Consider the following 21,523-nt stretch of genomic DNA (forward strand, 5'->3'; position numbering starts at 1 on the left):
TGCATTTAGTGTCAGTGTGACAGTTAGTGTGACAGCCAGTTAGTGTTAGGTCCAGGGTAGCCCCGTACCCCCCCTAATAAAGTTTTAACCCCTTGATCACCGCCCTAGTTAACCCTTTCACTCCCTATTGCCAGTGTCACTAAGCGATCATTTTTCTGATCACTGTATCACTGTTGCCGCTAGGAAGCTAATTTTTTTTTTATTGGGATTTTTTTTTACTAAAGACATGTGGCTAAATAAATTTTGGCCTAAATGTTTGACTAAAATTTTGTTTATTCAATTTTTCTCATAACAAAAAGTAAAAAATATTGGTTTTTTTTCAAAAATGTCGCTCTATTTTTGTTTATAATTACGCAAAAAATTTAAATCGCAGAGGCAATCAAATACCATAAAAAAAAGCTCTATTTGTGGGAAGAAAAGGACGCAAATTTTGTTTGGGAGCCACGTCGCACGACCGCGCAATTGTCTGTTAAAGCGACGCAGTGGCGAATTGTAAAAACGCCTCTGGGCATTTAGCAGCATATTGGTCCGGGACTTAAGTGGTCAATGTTAACATTGTCTGGCAATAGTTTATGAAATACAAAGCTTTAGAAATCCAAATGTCTTCTGGTTAGGGATTAGGTCTACTATAAGTGACCAGGGGCACACCAGAGCATTTAGAGCAGGTGCAGAAAAAAGGATGATGTATTTTAGCAGTGCCAATTTGTGCTCAAATGCATATATAATAAATATGCCTTCACACACACATGAACTTTAATGGCATCCCAGTCTTAATCCATAGGGTTCAATATTGAGTTGGTCCACCCTTTGCAGCTATAACAGCTTCAACTCTTCTGGGAAAGCTGTCCACAAGATTTAAGAGTGTGTCTATGGGAATGTTTAACTATTTTTCCAGAAGCGCATTTGTGAGGTCAGACACTGATGTTGGGTGAGAAGGCCTAGCTCGTAGTCTCTGCTCTAATTCATCCCAAAGGTGTTCTATGAGGTCAGGACTCTGTGCAGGCAAGTCAAGTTCCCCCACCCCAAACTTGCTCATCTATTTTTATGGACTTTGCTTTGTGCACTGGTGCGCAGTCATGTTGGAACAGGAAGGGGCCATCCCCAAACTGTTCTTACAAAGTTGGGAGCATGAAATTGTCCAAAATGTCTTAGTATTCTGACACCTTAAGAGTTCCCTTCACTGGAACTAAGGGGCCAAGCCTGACCCCTAAAAAACAATCCCACACCATAATCCCCCCTCCACCAAATGATTTGGATCAGTGCACAAAGCAAGGTCTATAAATGGATGAGCGAGTTTGGGGTGGAGGAACTTGACTGGCCTGCACAGAGTCCTTACCTCAACCCGATAGAACACATGCGCCTCTGGAAGAATGGTCAAACATTCCCATAGACACACTTCTAAACCTTGTGGACAGCCTTCCTAGAAGAGTTGAAGCTGTTATAGCTGCAAAGGGTGGGCCAACTCAACATTGAACCCTATGGACTAAAACTGGGATTTTAAAGGGTGTGTGTCTTGATGGCATAGTAGCCGTGGTAGCATAGTAGCCATTAACTAGGAGAACTAAGTGGGTCTACTGTATAAAGCAGTGAATTCTGTTCAACTGGCAGAGCATTTATAAGAGATATTTAAACCTATGGTGTTCAAAGTGATGATTTTAAATGCCATTCTTAATCTTTAGGAATTTGCAAATTGACGAATCCTGTGAACTCAAACTAAGCAGCGAATCCTATTGAAGGATATGGGGGATTGGCAAATCTTGTTACTAAGTTTTGGCTAAAATTTTTAGGGCTATAAGAAAAAGTTTAACAGTGAAAGTCATTCTGTCTGAGGCCCAGAAAGCTGGGCACTACCATAGGGAACTTGAACCCATGCAAAAAAATATTAAATACTATAAAGCGGGAGAGGGCCTTTTTATGTGGTTTTGAGGAGAACGCCGAAAATAAAAAAATCTTCTAAATAACATGCTAAGCACAGCCTTAATGCAGTATGTATAAATATGGAACAGTATGATTTCCACAGATAGTCTCAGCAACAGCATAAACTGGGAGCACATATATGGCTGTGGAATTATTTTTCAATTTAAATAATTTTAAATGAGCTTGAGTTACATACAGCAGCAGACTCCCAATATGATCACTGCATTTTTTTTCCCCGGTAGTTTTAGCAGCAACAAATGCTTTTTCATCAAGTGGTAATTTGTCTGCTTTGAATGACAGATGGAAACTGGCCAGTAGTTCACTGAGACGTTTCCCTTTATCACTAATGCAAAACTGTCCTGCCACTGGACAATTCCTGTCCAACTCCCATCAAGAATTTAAAGACTGCAGCTGATGGCCCAGCAGCACACCAGTTTTAATGAGCAAGGCTAGGCCATCATTTACTAGGGCCAAATAGCTTAGGCAGAGGTTGTGCTACAAGAATTAAGATATTGCAGAGGATAGAGCAGTGTAAAATTGACCAGTAGTAGGATACATTTTAATCAAGGAAACTAGGCCAAAATGCACTAGACACACTAGACCAATTACACAGCAGGGTAAAACTGGCTAGCAGCAAGATAATTTGAATGAGCAAGGCTCTGCCCAAATTTATTAGAGACAAAAAGCACAGGCAGAAGTTTTACTACAAGAATTAGGACACTTGAGAGGACATACTGTAGCAGTTTAATCAGGGATTACAATGGGGATACAGAGGGGCAGTAAATGTAAGTGACATCATTTGAAGTAGTGCACTGTGCACCTGAAATATAATATAAAGGCCTAGCAACATGAAATAACATCAAGAAACCCCCCAAAAATATGACCCCCCCACACCAAAAAAAATCCCCTTTTTTAACGGAAGCCTTGCAGGAAAAAAAATGTTTAACCTAAAAAAAATCCTGTCAACGTACAATAAACAACAATATGCCCGGCAAACAAATGAAACCGTCAAATAATACCCCAAAACAAGAAAAAAATGAACTTTCCTCTAAAGTGACATCTTGCAAAAAAAAGGTTTGCTATGGGCGTGACATCAGCTAAAAGCCACCACTGGCTTCAAATCAACCACAAAATATAATTAAAGCGGAAGTAAACCCATGCATTTAACATTTAAAAAAAAAACAGTTACATTTTCAGCACATGCTGGAAATGCAACACTCCCATTGGTTGTGTTCTCAACCAAACTGTCAAACCATCCAATGGCTTGTGTTATAGCTGATCACATGTGCAGCATCATGGCAGTTGTAGTTTAAACAGAGGCCAAGATGGCAGCTTCCTTGGCTGAAAATGATAGGAGGGTTTACTTTAACTTACTTAACATTGAGAATTTAAGCATAGTTTTCCTTTTCTTACAACAGCTTTCAATACACTAACAAGATGGCTGCTCTGTGCCCCCTTTTATAGAGAGGGGGGTGTCTTCTTCAAATGTCACCTTATCGGTCCTTGCAAGGCTCATGGCCATAGTTCAAAGGCCACCCGATGCATTCTGATTTTACAAAAATTCTACCAGGCAAATCTGCATATAAATTAGACAGGAATGCAAACCCATGAGAGGAGAGTATTAAATGTAATATCTGGTTTAGATACACTAACAAATTAAGGCCAAACTCCAGCTCACATAAATAAATAAAAGCTGATCATTTTAAGGAACCCTGCCAGTGGTAAATGGTTTGTGTTGTGCCTGTAAACTAATACTTCTTGAAGAGAGCTTGTTCTTTTGAAAAATAACAGATTTACTGTCAGGAATACTACTAGCTAGAATTCTCTAGTCTGTTTCGGCAGTCCACTCTAATGTGTTTCTGACACATGGGGGGTTATTTACTAAAACTGGAGAGTGCAAAATCTGGTACACTTCTGCATAGAAACCAGTCGGCTTCCAGGTTTTATTGCCAAAGCTTAATTAAACAGGCTAGATTCAGAAAGAGATACGACGGCGTATCATAGAATCAGTTACGCATAGATATCCCTAAGATCCGACGGGTGTAAGTGTCTTACACCGTCGTATCTTAGGCTGCAATTTCACGCTGGCCGCTAGGTTTGTTTACGCGATGAATATGCAAATTAGTATTTACGTCGATTCAGAAACGAACAAACGAACGAACGTCGTTTGCGTTCAGCTTTTTCTGGCGTAAAGTTACCCCTGCTATATGAGGGGTATGTGCGGCGTATCCTATGTTAAGTATGGCCGTCGTTCCCGCTCCGAGTTTTGAAATTTTTACGTCGTTTGTGTAAGTCGTTCGCGAATACGGCTGGACGTAATTTATGTTCATGTCAAAAGCAATGACGTTTTGCGGCGGATTTTCGAGCATGCGCCGTTAAAAAAAAACGTCAAATACGCGGGGTCAAGCCAAATTTAAATAAAACACGCCCCCTACATCCCCATTTGAATTACGCGGCCTTACGCCGCAACACATATGTTACGCTGCCGTAACTAAGGGTGCGTTATGCCGGCCAGACAGATACGCTCAGGTATCTGAATCCGGCTCGCTGAATTTAGACGCTGATTGGATACCATGCACAGATGCACCAGATTCTGAGTGCTCCAGTTTTAGTAAATCAACCCCATGGTGTCACCTCACTTCTATATTGCACAACCATCAACTGATTCCACTAGTGATTGAAGCTGGACTACCTGAAAAGACCTATCGAAATCTGAGAACAACACTCCTCTGGCTTCTCAGTCACTCTGGAAGCTTATACTCCCTGAAGCTACCTCTTTTTCTCTTTCAATGATCGCAGCCATTTCTTCACACCAAAAAAATGATTAACAATGGCATTTAAGATCATCTCTTTAAACAGGCTTGAATAGTCCCTATAAAAGGTCTTTGGTGAAGCGTCACTGATTTAAATAATGATAAACTCTTTTTCTTTATCGTACATCACGGGACACAGAGAAGCATAGTAATTACTATGTGGGTTATAGAGTCTACCTTCAGGTGATGGACACTGGCACGCACTTAAGGCAGGAAGTTCCCTCCCCTATATAACCCCTCCCATACCGGGAGTACCTCAGTTTTTTCGCCAGTGCCTAAGGTGTTGGTCACGATGAACATGTGCTCCAAGGAGCTCCACTGGAGGGATCCATATTGGATGTAAAAAGCCTCCATAAAATCCGGATCCGTCCAAAGTGCTTCTGAGCCAAAGTGGACGGTACCCGGGCCCCGGTTGAGAAGAACGGGGTTTGGCCTGTAATGCTCCTCTTTGAGGGCTGGATCCTGGTTATTCAGTACTTTGGTCAATTTCCTAATACCAAAAGTTTACTGACAGGGTGCGATATGGGTCCAGGGGTGTGGGGTTCCTGTCCATGGACCCCGGTCCCTGAAGGTCTGCAGACTCTGCTCTCCGTGATGGGCGAAGATTGGACTGTCTGTGTGTGCAGAGTCCTGCGGCGTTGGATCAGGTAAGTGAAAGTACTTCAGGACTTGGTCCTGAAAGTATCCTTTTTTTGAGCCATTATGCTTGCCTAAGCTGTCTGTCTGTGCCTCTCCTATCATTGTTCTGAATGCTGTGGGGAGGAGGGGTGTCTATGCTCAGTCAGTTAGCCCCTCCTGTCCAGGTTTAGCAGAGTAAGGTTGTCCAAAAGTTTTGGCCACAGATTGTCTTACCTGGTCCTCACATGGTAGCTGCGGTAGCTCCAACCTCGTGCACGGGCGCGCCTGCGTCTCGTGCGTGCACGACATAGTATGTGTCGTAGGCGCACGCACGCGCAATTGCAATAATTTATCCGCTGCATCGGTGCGCACGCGTGTGCGCGACGTGCATGGGGCTGTAGATGCACGTGCGGCAACATGTGCGCGCGTGCGGCTACATGTGCGCGAGCGCAGCCTCGTGATGCACGCCCAGCAGCGGCGCGCGCATGCGCATGCGCGCAAGGGGTCCATCTCAGCTGTTCTCTATGAGACTAGAGATTGCAGGACAGAGCAGGTCAGGTGACTTGCACCTAGTCCATAAAAGCTCAAGTCCACCTCACCCATCCTGGCTGACGGTGGACACAGAGAATGCTTGTGCACAAGTTTTCAGTATTATTACTGGTTGTTGGACAGTGACACTTGCTTAAGGCGCATAGTGGGCTCTGCACCTTGTCGACCATCAAATAGCAGCGTCAGTGCTGGTCTATAGGTCCGCAAGTGGTTGCAACTGTTGTGAGTACCTCGGCTTTATTATGGCTAAAGGCTCAGGGACTAGAAGCACAAAGAAATCTAGGGGATCACCATCAGGCTCGGAGGATCTCGGGCATGCTCCTGCGGCTATTTCCTCTCCTGGTAAATTGGAGGAGGCCCAGGGTGAACCATCAGGGCTGTCAGGTGCCTCATCTGCCCTTGTCCCGCCTGCTCCAGTTTTTGTGACACAGGAGGCTCTGGCCTCAGCTATGGGTGGTCTGGAGCAGAGATTAGCGACCTTGATTGCATCCTCTCTCTCAAAAGAAAAACACACAAGGTCCCCCTCTCCCTCTGCAGAGTTCCTCAGCGCGGAACAACTATCCTCAGAAGAGGTTGATTTACCCTCTGGGGATCAGGCAGAGGGTCATTCAGAGGTCTTGGACTCTGAGGATTCCACCCTGGGGAAACCATTTTCGGCGTCTCAGTCCGAAAAATTGTTGGTCTAGTCCCTCACGGAGATGGTCCGTTCGGCCTTCAAGTTGCCCCTTTCAGAGCCAGCATCGAGTTCAGTCTCCTCTTTAGGCTCTTTAAAAGCTCCTCAAACTAATTATTCCTTCCCAGTTCATCCCCTACTGGAAGGCCTTATCTACAAGGATTGGGAACATCCGGATAGATTTTTTCTTCCTCCTAAAATTATTTCGGTTTTATACCCCATGGAGGAACAGTTCACTAAGAAGTGGGGTGTCCCCACAGTGGACGCAGTTGTGTCCTGCGTAAACAAGACCTTGACCTGTCCGGTGTACAACGTTCAAGTGTTTAAAGACCCGACAGACATGAGATTAGAGACACTGTTAAAAACCTTGTTTGCTACAGCTAGAGGGGTAACCCAGCCTGCAGTAGCAGCTATTGGTATTTGCCAAGCCTTAAAAGACCAGTTTAAAGGGATCTTGAAGGATATCCCGGCTCAACAGGCTCAGGAATTGGCTGACTTTCCCAGAGCATTATGCTTAGCCATAGATGCTATCAAGGACTCCATACAACAGTCCTCCCGTCTCACTCTCTCTTTAGTTCATATGCGCAGATTACTCTGGTTAAAGAACTGGTCGGCTGAAACCCTGTGTAAAAAATTACTGGCAGGGTTTCCCTTTCATGGAGAGCGTTTATTTGGGGAAGATCTGGATGCATACATTCAGAAAATTTCCAGTGGCAAGAGCACACTGTTACCAGTGAAGAAAGGGTTTAGGGGTCCTCCCTCCTTTAAAAAATCTTCCTCTTCTATTCCTAGTACTTCCACTACCAGGCAGTTCCGACGGCCTCCCGGACGGTTTAATGCAGGCGGGAAGCCGCAGGGCCAGCCTCAGGCTTCCAAAAAGCCTTGGAGCCGTAAGCCGGCCAAGCCAGCATCTAAGTCGGCATTATGAAGGTTAACCCCCCCTCAGCCGGGTGGGGGGAAGACTTCGGCTGTTTGCGGAGGCTTGGCAAGGGAGGATCCGAGACAATTGGGTCCTCTTTACAGTTTCCGAGGGCTACAAGCTGGAGTTGAGCGAATTTCCTCCACCTCGCTTCTTGGCCTCAAGCGTCCCAAAAGACCCGGAAAAAAGAAGGTCCCTAGCATTGGCCTTGGATCATCTATTATCCCAAGGGGTAATCAGAGAGCTGCCACTGGAAGAACAAGGCTTGGGGTTTTATTCAAATCTTTTCACCGTCCCCAAACCAAACAGAGATGTAAGACCTATTCTGGACCTCAAGGCCTTAAACAAATTCCTAAAGGTCCAATCTTTCCGGATGGAATCGATCCGGTCGGTGGTTGCCTACTTACAAGGAGGGGAACTTCTGGCGTCCATCGATATAAAAGACGCATACTTACACATTCCCATCTTCCTCAACCATCAGAAGCTGTTACTCTTCACGGTAAATCAGCGCCACTTTCAATTCGTGGCCTTACCTTTTGGTCTGGCCAACGCACCTCGTGTATTCACAAAAGTACTGGCCCCACTGTTAGCCTACCTAAGATCTCAAGGCATATCTATAGTAGCCTATCTAGATGATATGTTGTTGGTAGGCCGTCCCATTCGCTCAGTTCCACTCAACACGCCATTCTATCCGCTTGGAACAAAAAGGTTCAAGCCTTGGACCTCCCTATGCCCCTCTCCCGGACAGTCCGGCAGAGCCTTTGCTGGTGGCTGGTTCCCCAGAACCTACTAAGAGCGAAGTCCTTTGTTCCCATCTCTTGGCAGGTGGTGACCACAGATGCCAGTCTTCTGGGCTGGGGTGCCGTCCTGGAGGGCCTGTCTCTCCAAGGAAAATGGTCAATCACCGAGAGGTCTCTACCCATCAACCTGTTAGAGATTCGGGCAGTTCATCTAGCCCTGTCAGCTTGGACGGACAGGTTGAAGGGTCTCCCAGTCAGGATTCAGTCCGACAATGCCACGGCTGTGGCATACATAAATCACCAGGGGGGCACAAGGAGTCGTGCAGCCCAAAGAGAGGTGGATCGAATCCTGATCTGGGTGGAAAAGTATGTCCCCTGCATATCTGCGGTTTTTATTCCGGGGATAGACAATTGGCAGGCAGACTATCTAAGCCGCCAACAGTTGCTCCCAGGGGAGTGGACTCTTCACCCCGACATCTTCCAGGGCATTTGTCAGAGGTGGGGAACACCAGATGTGGATCTCTTTGCATCGACGTTCAATGCAAGGGTGGGCAACTTTCTGTCCTGGACAAGGGATCCAGGCTTATTTATTACAGAGTTTGGAAATCTTATGTGGCCTAGTGCGAAACCAGGGGGTGGCATCCCCGAAGGTATCTCATTGGCAGAATTCTAGATTTTCTACAGATGGGGGCAGACATGAAGTTGGCCCTAAGCACCATTAAGGGCCAGATCTCGGCCTTATTGATTTTGTTTCAAAGGCCACTGGCTACACATTCTCTGGTCAAAACCTTTTTACAAGGTGTGATCCGGATTAATCCTCCAGTCAAGACCCCCTTGTGTCCGTGGGATCTGAATCTGGTCCTTTCTGTCTTGCAGAAGCAACCTTTTGAGCCTTTGGCTCACATTCCATTGGTCCTTCTGACCAGGAAGGTGTTTTTTTTTGATAGCCATAACCTCTGCTAGGAGGGTATCGGAGTTGGCGGCCTTATCATGTAAGGAACCATACCTTATTCTCCATAAGGACAGAGTGGTCCTACGGCCTCACCCGGCTTTCCTTCCTAAAATTGTTTCTAACTTTCATTTGAATCAAGATCTAGTTCTCCCCTCTTTTTTCTCAGAACCTAGTTCTACAAGGGAGAAGTCATTGCATACGCTAGATGTACTAAGAGCAGTTAAGATCTATCTTAGGGCTACTGCTCAGGTCCGAAAAACTGACATTTTGTTTATCCTGCCAGAAGGTCCCAGATGTGGACAGGCAGCGTCGAAGTCCACTATCTCCAAATGGATTCGACAGGTCACTACTTAAGCCTATGGCTTGAGGGGAAAGGTTCCCCCGTTTAAGGTTAAAGCACATTCCACTAGAGCGGTGGGTACTTCCTGGGTAGTGCATCATCAAGCCTCCATGGCTCAGGTCTGCAAGGCCGCGACGTGGTCGTCTGTCCATACTTTCACAAAATTTTACCAATTGGACATAAGGAAAAATGAGGAAAGCACCTTTGGGCGCAGTGTGCTGCAGGCTGCAGTTTGATTCCTCATGTCTGATGGCGCCCGGCTTAATTTTTGGGGTCTCCCTCCCCTCATTAGCATTACTTTGGGACGTCCCACATAGTAATTACTATGCTTCTCTGTGTCCCGTGATGTACGATAAAGAAAATAGGATTTTTATAACAGCTTACCTGTAAAATCCTTTTCTTGGAGTACATCACGGGACACAGAGCTCCCGCCCCTCTTTATGGGGAATTTGGGACACTTATTGCTTTCTACAAAACTAAGGTACTCCCGGTATGGGAGGGGTTATATAGGGGAGGGAACTTCCTGCCTTAAGGGCGTGCCAGTGTCCATCACCTGAAGGTAGACTCTATAACCCACATAGTAATTACTATGCTTCTCTGTGTCCCGTGATGTACTCCAAGAAAAGGATTTTACAGGTAAGCTGTTATAAAAATCCTATTATAAGTATTAGAGACCCACTTAGTGCATAACGTTTTTTATTTTAGCCAACGCTAATTTAAATGCCATTTAATTCATCTTTAATATTCAAAGCAAACCTATCCATTCATCCAGTTCTCCATTGTGAAAAACCAATGGGTACAACCATCTACTGTCTGGAGATGTTTGGCCAGAAGTGGTCTTCATGGAGGAATTGCAGCCAAAAAGTAATACCTCTGAGGGGGAAACAAGGCTAACCGACTCAACTATGCATGAACATATAGAAACTAGGGTGCAGAAAATGGCAGCAGGTGCTTTGGTCTGTTGAGTAAAATGTTTTAATATTTGGCCCTAGCAGGAGGCACTTCCTTTACCAAAGGGCTGGAGAATGGCATAATAATGAGTGTCTGCAGCAGGGGCGGACTGACAACTCATGGGGCCCCCGGGCAATAGGAGATTATGTGGCCCCCGGGCAAAAGGAGATTATGGGGCCCCCAGGCAATAAATTATGGGGCCACACAGTATATACACACAGTATACATACACACAGACACACAGCATACACACACAGTATACATACACACAGACACACAGTATACACACACAGTATACACATACAGAATACACATACACACACTGAAAAGGTACTGGAGAAGCGGGGCAGCTATAATCTTGGGATTTTTATACCAAAAGGATGTCGGTATTTTACATCTGTCAGAGACAGATGTAAAAAAAAAAACACAGATTTTTACATACTGTCCCTGGTTTTATTAAGGCTGGCAACCCTGATGGGGCCCCCTAGTGGCAAGCGCCCAAGGGCCCATATGGTAAGTCCGCCCCTGGTCTGCAGGGAACAGTGAAGCATGGTGGAGGTGGTTCCTTGCAAGTTTAGCCTTTCTGAAAATTTGGTCAGGATAAATGGTGTCCTCAGTGGTGAGAAATACAGGCAGTTAGTTATCCATCATGCCATACCTTCAGGGAGGCATGTGATTGGCCCCAAATTTATTCTGTAGCAGAACAACAACCCCAAACATACATGCCAATGTCATTAAGAACTATCTTCAGCCTAAAGAAGAACAAGGAGTCCTGTATGGAAGTGATGGTTTGGCCAGTAAAAAAGGGCACTTTTCTCCTGCCAGTAAATGCCAGTAAGAGGAAAAGGTTGGCAGTAAAAAATATGGCTGTGACGCTTGGCTCGGAACTGTGCATATGGAGCTCGGGTCCGGAGCCAGCTGAGACCATCCAAGTGCCTACTAAAGTGTGTTCAGGTGGTGATGGTGGGGGGGGGGGGGTGGGTCTGGTGGGGGCAGTGTCTAAGCATTTTGTGTGATGTCATGCAAGGGAGCCGAGCGGAACAGCCGGAGCCTCGTGTGTGGGTCTGCAGGACGAGAATAAGGCAAGCCAGGAGCGGGACTGTCAGTGATGTTTGGACTGGAGTGGACTGAAGGGACCACCTGGCATGGAGAGAGACACTGTCACTGTGACTCAGGAGGGGATGTGTCATGTCAGTGAGATGTCATCATCATCTGTGCTGCTGCACACTGCTGTCAGTATCACTAAGAGAGTCAATTTCATGAGTGCATCACCCATTCTAGTGTATTGCCCTTCTGAGTCCTGTCCCTTAGCTACTTACTATATTGAAAATAAAATATGAAATATGCTTTTTGCCTTAATATTTACCTCAAATCACATTGCTAATTGCATATTGTACGTAGCTTAAATACTGAAATTTGCACTTAAAACTGTAATTTTGTAACTTTTGAAACTGCCAGTAAAAACTTGGCCGTGCCAGTAACCTGTGGGTGCCGTGTCAGTGAATTTCAATCTAGTAGGTTGGCAACACTGGGTTACATGAAGAAACAGAAGGCTTTGAGGCAGCCTACATCCACTGAAGATCTGTGGTTAGTTCTCAAAGTTGTTTTTGAACAACCTTCCTGCTGAGTTCCTTAAAAAACTGTGCAAGTAAACCTAGAAGAATTGTTGCTGTTTTGAAGGCAAAAGGTGATCACACCAAATATTGGTTAGATTAGATTTCTCTTCTGTTCATTTACTTCCCATTTTGTTAATCGATAAAAAATAAACTTATAACACACCCATTTCTGAAAACATTCTTAATTGACAACATTTTTTCACACTGCCTAAAACTTGTGCTGTAAGGGCAGGACAAACCTGCTTGGACTGTTCCTAGGTGTCCCCGTTCTGTGCATGGTTTACAGCTACCACTGCCAGTTGAGTCTGTCCCCCTTAATATATTTATATTTTCTACCCTTCCACTGACCCTTTTGAACACACAACTAGGTGGATATCCAGTGTGGAGTGCTGGGTGGATTTCTCTTCCAGACTTCCAGTTCGGCATCATGTGGCCATGTGATCTCCTTGTCCCAGGCCTGAGATCTGGGGGCATTTGGGGAGAGACCAAGAACATGTGCCCCAGGTGCCCTTGCCTAGTGATGCCACTTGAGGTCTGTACTTTTCTGCAGAGAGAGACCCACCACACATTGCACACACTTATCTTATGTAGCCCACATGCCTCAGAGCTTACCTGCATCCCCAATATACTTCTCTGCTAACCAGATATTCACCCAGACAATGGCAATCAGTTCCACATTTCTAGCACACTAAACTAGACACTGTTTTACTTAACTTTACCGCATGCCGACCGGCTCATGCCGATATACGTCGGCAGAATGGCACGGCTGGGCAGATCGAAGTTTATATATGTCGTCTTTAAGACGTGGCATTGTGGGCACACGCGCGCCTGCCACAAACTCCGTGAGTGTGATCGTGGGTCCTGCGGACTCGCTGTCTGTGGGGATACCCGTGATCGTCTCACGGAAAGGAAGAATGGGGAAATGCTAATGTAAACAACCATTTCCCCATTCTTCCTAGTGACAGGACACTGATCACAACTCCCTGTAATCGGGAGTGGTGATCAGTATCGTGTCACACATAGCCCACCCCCCCTACAGTTAGAACACATCCCTAGGACACACTTAACCCCTTCAGTGCCCCCTCCTGGTTAACCCCTTCACTGCCAGTCACATTTACACAGTAATAAGTGCATATTTATAGCACTGATCGCTGCGTAAATGTGAATTATCCCTAAATAGCGCCAAAAGTGTCCAATGTGTCCGCCATAATGTTGCAGTCATGATAAAAATCACTGATCACCGCCATTATTACTAAAAAAAAATATTAATAAAAATGCCATAAAACTATCCCCTATTTTGTAGACGCTATAACTTTTGCGCAAACCAATTACTGTATTTATTATATCGCGCACTTTTTTCCCCTTAAAATAAAAGGAAAATCGTGGGTGCGCGATGTACGCTGATACCCGCTTCCCGCACTCAGTTTGAATGCCTGCGCCGACATATACCGAGTGGAGTACACTCGGCTACATTCGGTCAGGCTCGGCTTCGCTCGTGCTCACGCATAAACGTCACAGAGCATGAGCACAAGCGAAGCCGAGCCTGGCCGAATGTAGCCGAGTGTACTCCACTCGGTATATGTCGGCGCAGGCATTCAAACTGAGCGCAGGAAGCGGCGATTCGATGGGGAGACAGCGCGGGAGAAGCCGGGAGGACACCACCGAAGCCGCAGACGGATGCCGGACCCGACGAGGCCGGCGATGGACGCCGCGCAAGACACCAAAACTGTAAGTACTAAAAAATGTTTTTACAGGAATTGCGGGTCCACATTAGGGGTGCGCGCTATACGCCGGAGCGCGCTATACGCCGGAGAGCGCAATACCCCGATAAATACGGTAATAAACGTTTATTGCGATTTTACCAAAAATATTTAGAAGAATACGTATCGACCTAAACTGACATTTTTGGGGGATATTTATTATAGCAAAAATAAAAAATATTGCTTTTTTTCTAATTTGTCGCTCTTTTTTTGTTTATAGCGCAAAAAATAAAAACCGCAGAGGTGATCAAATACCACCAAAAGAAAGCTCTATTTTTGGGGAAAAAAGGACGTCAATTTTGTTTGTGAGCTACTTTGCAATTGTCTGTTAAAGCGACGCAGTGTCGAATTGCAAAAAAGTGCTCTGGTCTTTGGCAAGCCAAATGGTCAGGGGCTGAAGTGGTTTTTAATATGTGCACAATGCTAAAGTGCATACCCCCCCCAATACAAACACACACACCAAAAAATGTCTTTGATACATTACAGTTTACCAGTGCTAAGGTGTAGTGACTGCATTAGTTACCTTTTTTAGGCTTTTTCCCTGGATTTTCACTGACAGTAAACACGCATCTACGCAGCCACAATATCTTCACACTAAACTGCTCTTGTGATTTGGACTACTAAGACCCCCTCCCCATTTCTTCCAGTAAACAAAAGTAGGTGTTTTGTAGTTCACAGTAAATAGCTGAGAAGGCGCTAACATTGTTTGAGATTTTATTTCAGTGCACTGTAAGTTACAAGGCACTACTAAGGGGGGCCCAAGCACACTTTCATGGTAGCCAGCAAAAAAAAAACCGAACTAAGCTGTCTCAGATGCTCAGGATAAAAACACGGTTCTTTGTTGCATACATTTTTTTGAATACTTTCTCCTTTTTGCTAGTTTTAAATTGATTTACATGGTTGTCATTGTTATCTTTTTTATTTTATTTGGTGCAGATGCATATTGGAAGTATTCAACTTGCACAGGTGATGTCTGGTGTGTTACTCTACCTTTAAGGAGAAAGCATGCCTCCAGGTGAGCCTGCTCCTTGTGTGTGCTCTACTTTTACACTTTCTTGTAGTATGAAAAGATATTTATAATACGATTTTTGAACTTACTGTAAAGTATAAATACTGTAAAAACAGATGTGGAAATCTTATTGGAAAAAAATTTGAAGGAATAATTGCTTGAAGAGCAGGGCTCAAGTCCTGCGGGAACGCGTGGGAACGGAGTTCCTGCACTTTTTTCACAGCAGGAACTCAGTCCCCTTTGCAGGACTAGAGCAGTCGAGAGCAGCCGAGCCACCCGAGTCAATCCTTCACTAAGCGGCGATGCCCAGCTCGAGTCACTGTAGTATTTTTTTACCAGAATAAAAGGCACCACCTTTTTACCTTTTATTGGAGTGCGGCTGTCCAAAATTTATTTTCTCCCATTCGAGTCACTGTCAGTTGCTTCTTTCTAAATCCCGCGATAACTCGTGGCAGACCTCCGCAATGTCTCCTGGGAACAATGACAAAAGCTCCCAGGAGACATTGCGGCATCGAGGAAGTGACGGAATACCCGCACACTACCTGATGAATCCCTATACAGGAAGCGGCCAGTAACATAAAGGATTACTAAGGTACAGTGGATCGAAAAAAAAAAACAACATGCGGTTTAGTAATTATGCATATGAGCGTATAATTTAATTTTTTTTGGTGGGGGAGTGGATCTTGGGTGGGAGTTCCCACACTTTTTTCCCCAGGACTTGACCCCTGTTGAAGAGGCTAAATTAAAGGAAAGGAAAGCAATAGAGAAATTGCTACTATAAGGAAGGGCACCAAAAAGTGTATGTTGTTCCAGGGAAGAACAGGGAGCGTCACTAGGGTAAGATTGTTATTTGAAAGAATAGTGGGCCTTAACAGTAAATGGATGAGCAACAAGGAAACATCAGGCGGAAAAAAACTTAGGTAGGGTAAAGCCTAGGAATGCTATGTATGCCTTAACCAAAAGAAACCAGTGAACAGCTGGAGGTAGGAGCAGAATACACCCAATCCAAAATAAAACAGCCTCCTCAAAAGGAATCAAAAGAGAGATAGAAAGAGAGGGAAAGCAGACAAACTTACACCAATAGACACCTAGATGTGATAGTCGCAATAAAACTTGTCAATGTATATACAGTATACACAGTGGGGCAGATCCACAGAGATCTGCACCCGCGCAGCGTATCAGAGATACGCTACGCCGCCGTAACTTACCCGGCTTTAGTTCGAATCCATAAAGATTTTGCGCCGTAAGTTACGGTGGCGTAGTCTATCTCTGGCGGCGTAACGGCGTGTAATTCAAATCGGGGATTAGGGGGCATGTTTCATTTAAATGAAGCGCGTCCCCGCCCGGAATGAACTGTGCATGCGCCGTCCCTAAATTTCCCGCCGTGCATTGCGCTAAATTACGTCGCAAGGACGTCATTTTTTTTAACATAGACGTGAATTACGTCCATCCTGATTCACGGACGACTTACGCAAAAAAAAAAATTCAAAATAAACGCGGGAACGACGGCCATACTTAACATGGCAGGTCTAACTATACGCCACGAAACAGCAGCTTTAACTATACGCCGGAAAAAGCTGACTAGAGACGACGTAAAAGAATGTGACGGCCGCTCGTATGTTCGTGGATCTTCGGAAATAGCTCATTTGCATACTCGACGCGGAAAACGACGTGAACGCCACCCAGCGGACGCCGAAAATTGCATCTTAGATCCGAAGGCGTACGAAGCCGTACGCCTGTCGGATCTAACCCAGATGCCGTCGTATCTTGTTTTGAGGATTCAAAACAAAGATACGACGTGGGAAATTTGAAAGTACGCCGGCGTACTCGCTTTGTGGATCTGCCCCAGTATCTCACAAAAGTGAGTACACCCCTCACATTTTTGTAAATATGTTATTATATCTTTTCATGTGACAACAACACTGAAGAAATTACACCTTGCTACAATGTAAAGTAGTGAGTGTACAGCTTGTATAACAGTGTAAATTTGCTGCCCCCTCAAAATAACTCAACACACAGCCATTAATGTCTAAATGGCTGGCAACAAAAGTGAGTACACCCCTAGGTGAAAATGTGTAAATTGGGCCCAAAGTGTCAATATTTTGTGTGGCCACCATTATTTTGCAGCACTGCCTTAACTCTCTTGGGCATGGAGTTCACCAGAGATTCACAGGTTGCCACTGGATTCCTCTTCCACTCCTCCATGATGACATCCCGGAGCTGGTGGATGTTAGAGATCTTGCGTTCTTTCACCTTCCATTTGAGGATGCCCCACAAATGCTCAATAGGGTTTAGATCTGGAGACAGGCTTGGCCAGTCGGCCACCTTTAGCCTCAGATCTTTAGCAAGGCAGTGGTCATCTTGGAGGTGTGTTTGGCATCTTTATCATGTTGGAATATTGCCCTGCGGTCTCCAAAGGGGATCATGCTCTGCTTCAGTATGTCACAGTACATGTTGGCATTCACGGTTACCTCAATGAACTGTATCTCCCCAGCAGGGCAGCCCTCAGGAATTATGGGGCCCCTTACACAGCTCCAGGCATGGGCCCTCCTGGAGCAGAGAACAGGGGGGGGTGCTGCCGCCTGAAATTGAGAAGGGGGGGGAGGGCGCTGCCGCGAATTGAGAAGCGGGGGGGCCCTTTACAAAAAAAAGGAGAAATAAATAAAAATATATATAAAAAAAGGGGGGTAGCCATCCGGGGCCCTGGGGACCTCTGGGCCCTTTAATAAAAAGAAAAAAAGGAAATAAAAAATATATATATATATTTTTTTTTTAAAGGGTGGTTGCCATCTGGTGCCCTCTGGTCCCTTTAATTAAAAAAAAAATATATATATACACAAATAATTACAAATTACAAAAAAGGGGGGTTGCCATTCGGGACCTCTGGGCCCTTTAATACAAAATAAATAAATAAAAATGTATAAAAAAAATAAAATAAACATAAATTTTACTTATAAAAAAAAGGGGTTGCCTTTAATAAAAAAAAAATATATAAACAAAAATAAACATTTATAAAAAAAAGGGGGGGTTTGCCACATGGGGCCCTGGGGACCTCTGAGCCCTTTAATTTAATTGTTTTATATATATATATATATATATATATATATATACTGTATATATATATATATATATATATATATATATATATATATATATATATATATATATATATATAAATAAATAAATAAAAAAACTATTTATAAAAAAAAGGGGGTTGCCATCCAGGGCCCTGGGGACCTCTGGGCCCTTTATTATAATTATTATTATTAATATATATATATATATATATATAAAATATATAAAATATATAAAACATAAATAAAAAAAGGGGGTTGCCTCCGGGCCCCTGGGAACCTCCGGACCCCTTACAGGTGTACTGCCTGTACCCCCCTGATGGCGGCCCTGCTCCCCAGTGCTGGAAGCACTCATGCAGCCCCAGACCATGACACACCCACCACCATGCTTTACTGTAGGCAAGACACACTTGTCTTTGTACTCCTAACCTTGTTGCAGCGACACACGCTTGACACCATCTGAACCAAATACGTTTATCTTGATCTCATCAGACCACAGGACATGGTTCCAGTAATCCATGCCCTTAGTTTGCTTGTCTTCAGCAAACTGTTTGCAGGCTATCTTGTGCATTATCTTTAGAAGAGGCTTCCTTCTGGGACGACAGCCATGCAGAACAATTTGATGCAGTGTGCAATGTATGGTCTGAGCACTGACAGGCTGACCCCCCCACGCCTTCAACCCTGTGCAAGGCCTGTTCTGAGTGTAACTTGTCCTGTTAAACCGCTGTATGGTCTTGGTCACGTGCTACAGCTCAATGTCAGGGTCTTTGCAAAATCGTCTTATAGCCTAGGCCATCTTTTTTTGGAGCAACAACTCTTTTTTTCAGATCCTTAGAAAGTTATTTGCCATGAGGTGCCATGTTGAACTTCCAGTGACCAGTATGAGAGAGTGAGAGCGATAACACCAAATTGAACAAACCTGTTCCCCATTCACACCTGAGACCTTGTAACACTAACAAGTCACATGACACAGAGGAGGAAAAAAGACTAATTGGGCCCAATTTGGACATTTTCACTTAGGGGTGCACTCACTTTTGTTGCCAGCGGTTTAGACATTAATGGCTGTGTGTTGAGTTATTTGGAGGGGTCAGCAAATGTACACTGTTATAAAACACCCCGAATGCAGATCACAAATGCAATACGTTCGCTGCACCGAAAAAAACAGTGCAAAAGTAAAATGCAATCCAGTGGCAGTGGGTTTCCAAAAGTAGTGCATGCACTACCTTTGGTATGATGCAGTACAATTCGAGCCTTTTCAAAATGAATGGTCTCAAATCGCACCGCACTGAATCGCATGCAAATTGCTTAGGAATACACTGTGCGTTCCTGTGTAATTTATGGTGTGAATTAGAGCTTACTAAGTTAGGTATTTGCAATGTTATAATTACTGTTTCCTTCCATATGAGAGCCTAAGCACTGCAACATATAAAGCATACTGTATAATACATTGTATGCAAGGTACAAATATAATGTTCTTTGAATATCTGTACTAACTTCATTTTTCCGCTGAACAAAGAAGACATTTTTTAACATAAATATGCCTGCATTTTCACTTTCTTTAGTCTAAACTATGTAGCATGTACTGTATATCACACACAGCAACATTAGAAAAAAACGTTACTGTTCACCATTGCCCACTGGGATCTATAAAGCATATACCTCACATTTTCTTTGCATGAAATGTATTATGTGTAAGCAATATACAATTAAGTACATCATACTTTACTTTTGGACAATTCAAACTGTCAAACCACACATATTAACTTAATACATTTATACAGTGTATGTTTCCTAATATTCATATACATATTCCCTAGAATAGGAGTAATGGGATGAGGGAAAGTGTGACTACAAACTGATCATTTTCTAAAACCTTATATGGAAAGAATTAATTACTTTCTGGATATAATATGAGTAGCAATGATATGAATACATTAGTTATTAGCTTTTTTCATATAGAGAACATATATATATATATCTATCTATATATCTATATATATATATATATATATATATATATATATATATATATATATATATATATATATATAGTATATATATATATATATATACACACATTTTTTAAGTAAACTTCAGCACCTTAAACCCTTAAAGTTTTTAAATGTTTGCTAAAATTAAAATCTTTGTATATATCAACCAAATGAATTGGATGTATGAATTGATAAATACAATGGTATGATTTTCATGGATGTTATGAAGTATCAACGTTAACTAGCCTAAGAATGTGTTTCGTTGAATGGCATAAAATTATTATGTATATAACAAATATGTACATATTTTGGATTATTTTTTCCCCTCATGCTGAGTAAAGTGCTTTGGTCATGATCCAAGATAAATGGGCGTAGAAGTTGTGGTTGTGGGAGTTGCTGCTTAGCCCATCCAATAGATGAACGAGATTTCTCCTTTACCCTGTACTCAAACTATATAAAAAGGAGACAAATAGGATGCAAATGCATTACCAACATAATCAACCATGGCTCTCAACACTGATGACAAAGCCAACATCCGTGGCATCTGGCCATGTATAGCTAGCCATGCTGAGCAGTATGGTGCAGAAGCTCTTCACAGGTATATTAATCTTGTGTGTATCTAGACATATTTGCACATTAATATGACCTCTATAATGTGTTTTTATATGCTGTGAAACTCACTTGTGGATAGGTTTATTTTTAGTGTCTGTAATTGTTGGAAACTTGTTTACAAGTTAGTTTATATTACTAATTATTAGCATCACCTATACTAATAACAATGTATGAAACACTAAACTTGCAGTTGATATGACCTATTTCACCTCTTGCTTTGAACGATCTGTTACAGGATGTTCCTTTGCCACCCTCAAACCAAGACATACTTTCCCACTTTTGACTTCCACGCAAATTCTGCTCAACTAAAGGGTCATGGCAAGAAGGTAATGAATGCTCTGACTGAAGTGGTCAAACATCTGGACCACCCTGAGGCCTCATTGAGCCATCTGAGTGATCTCCATGCCTTTACCTTGAGGGTGGATCCTGGCAACTTTGCTGTAAGTATTAAGAATAAAATACCGTTGTGTGACTTTAACACATGTATAGCTCTAAACATACAAAACAATGAATCTCTAACACACAAATGTTTTTTTGCATCTAGTTATTGAGCAAAAATATCCTGGTTGTCGTTGCTGTCCACCACTCAGACAAACTGGACTGCGATACTCATGAGGCCCTGGACAAGTTCCTCAACGTGGTTTCTGGTGTGCTGACCTCCAAGTACCGTTAAGGGATTCTGTCACCACGGAAGATAGAGTTACACCACTCACCCAATTATGTATTTCAAGCTATAAAAACAGCTGAATGAAAAAAACATGAAATAAAATGGATTATGCTCCAATTTTCTTCTCTGGTTTTATTTTATTCTATAAATGGTATAATTTAATAACATAGCATGTCTTTTCTAAAACAAACACGTAAAAGGTTTAAGGTTTACATTCAATTTAAATAAAGCTGCACTTAAATAGTATATATTAAGCTGCTCATCTACTCTTTGTGAAAATGCTAGTTGCCTGGCTGGTATGCTTCAATACTTTGAGGCACTG

The 21,523-nt window shown here is 43.4% G+C and overlaps 1 protein-coding gene across 1 annotated transcript; it reads left to right on the forward strand.

The window, feature by feature from the left end:
• The first annotated feature begins 20,394 nt into the window (after positions 1–20,394).
• LOC120943617 (hemoglobin subunit alpha-C) lies at positions 20,395–21,318 on the forward strand. The gene is made up of 3 exons (XM_040357009.1): positions 20,395–20,520; positions 20,770–20,974; positions 21,079–21,318. Exons 1-3 carry the CDS (start codon positions 20,426–20,428, stop codon positions 21,205–21,207), a joined length of 429 nt encoding a protein of 142 aa, XP_040212943.1. The 5' UTR covers positions 20,395–20,425; the 3' UTR covers positions 21,208–21,318.
• Positions 21,319–21,523: the final 205 nt, after the last annotated feature.

This window comes from Rana temporaria, chromosome 6 (assembly GCF_905171775.1).
Source record: "Rana temporaria chromosome 6, aRanTem1.1, whole genome shotgun sequence".
Taxonomy (NCBI): Eukaryota; Metazoa; Chordata; class Amphibia; order Anura; family Ranidae; genus Rana; species Rana temporaria.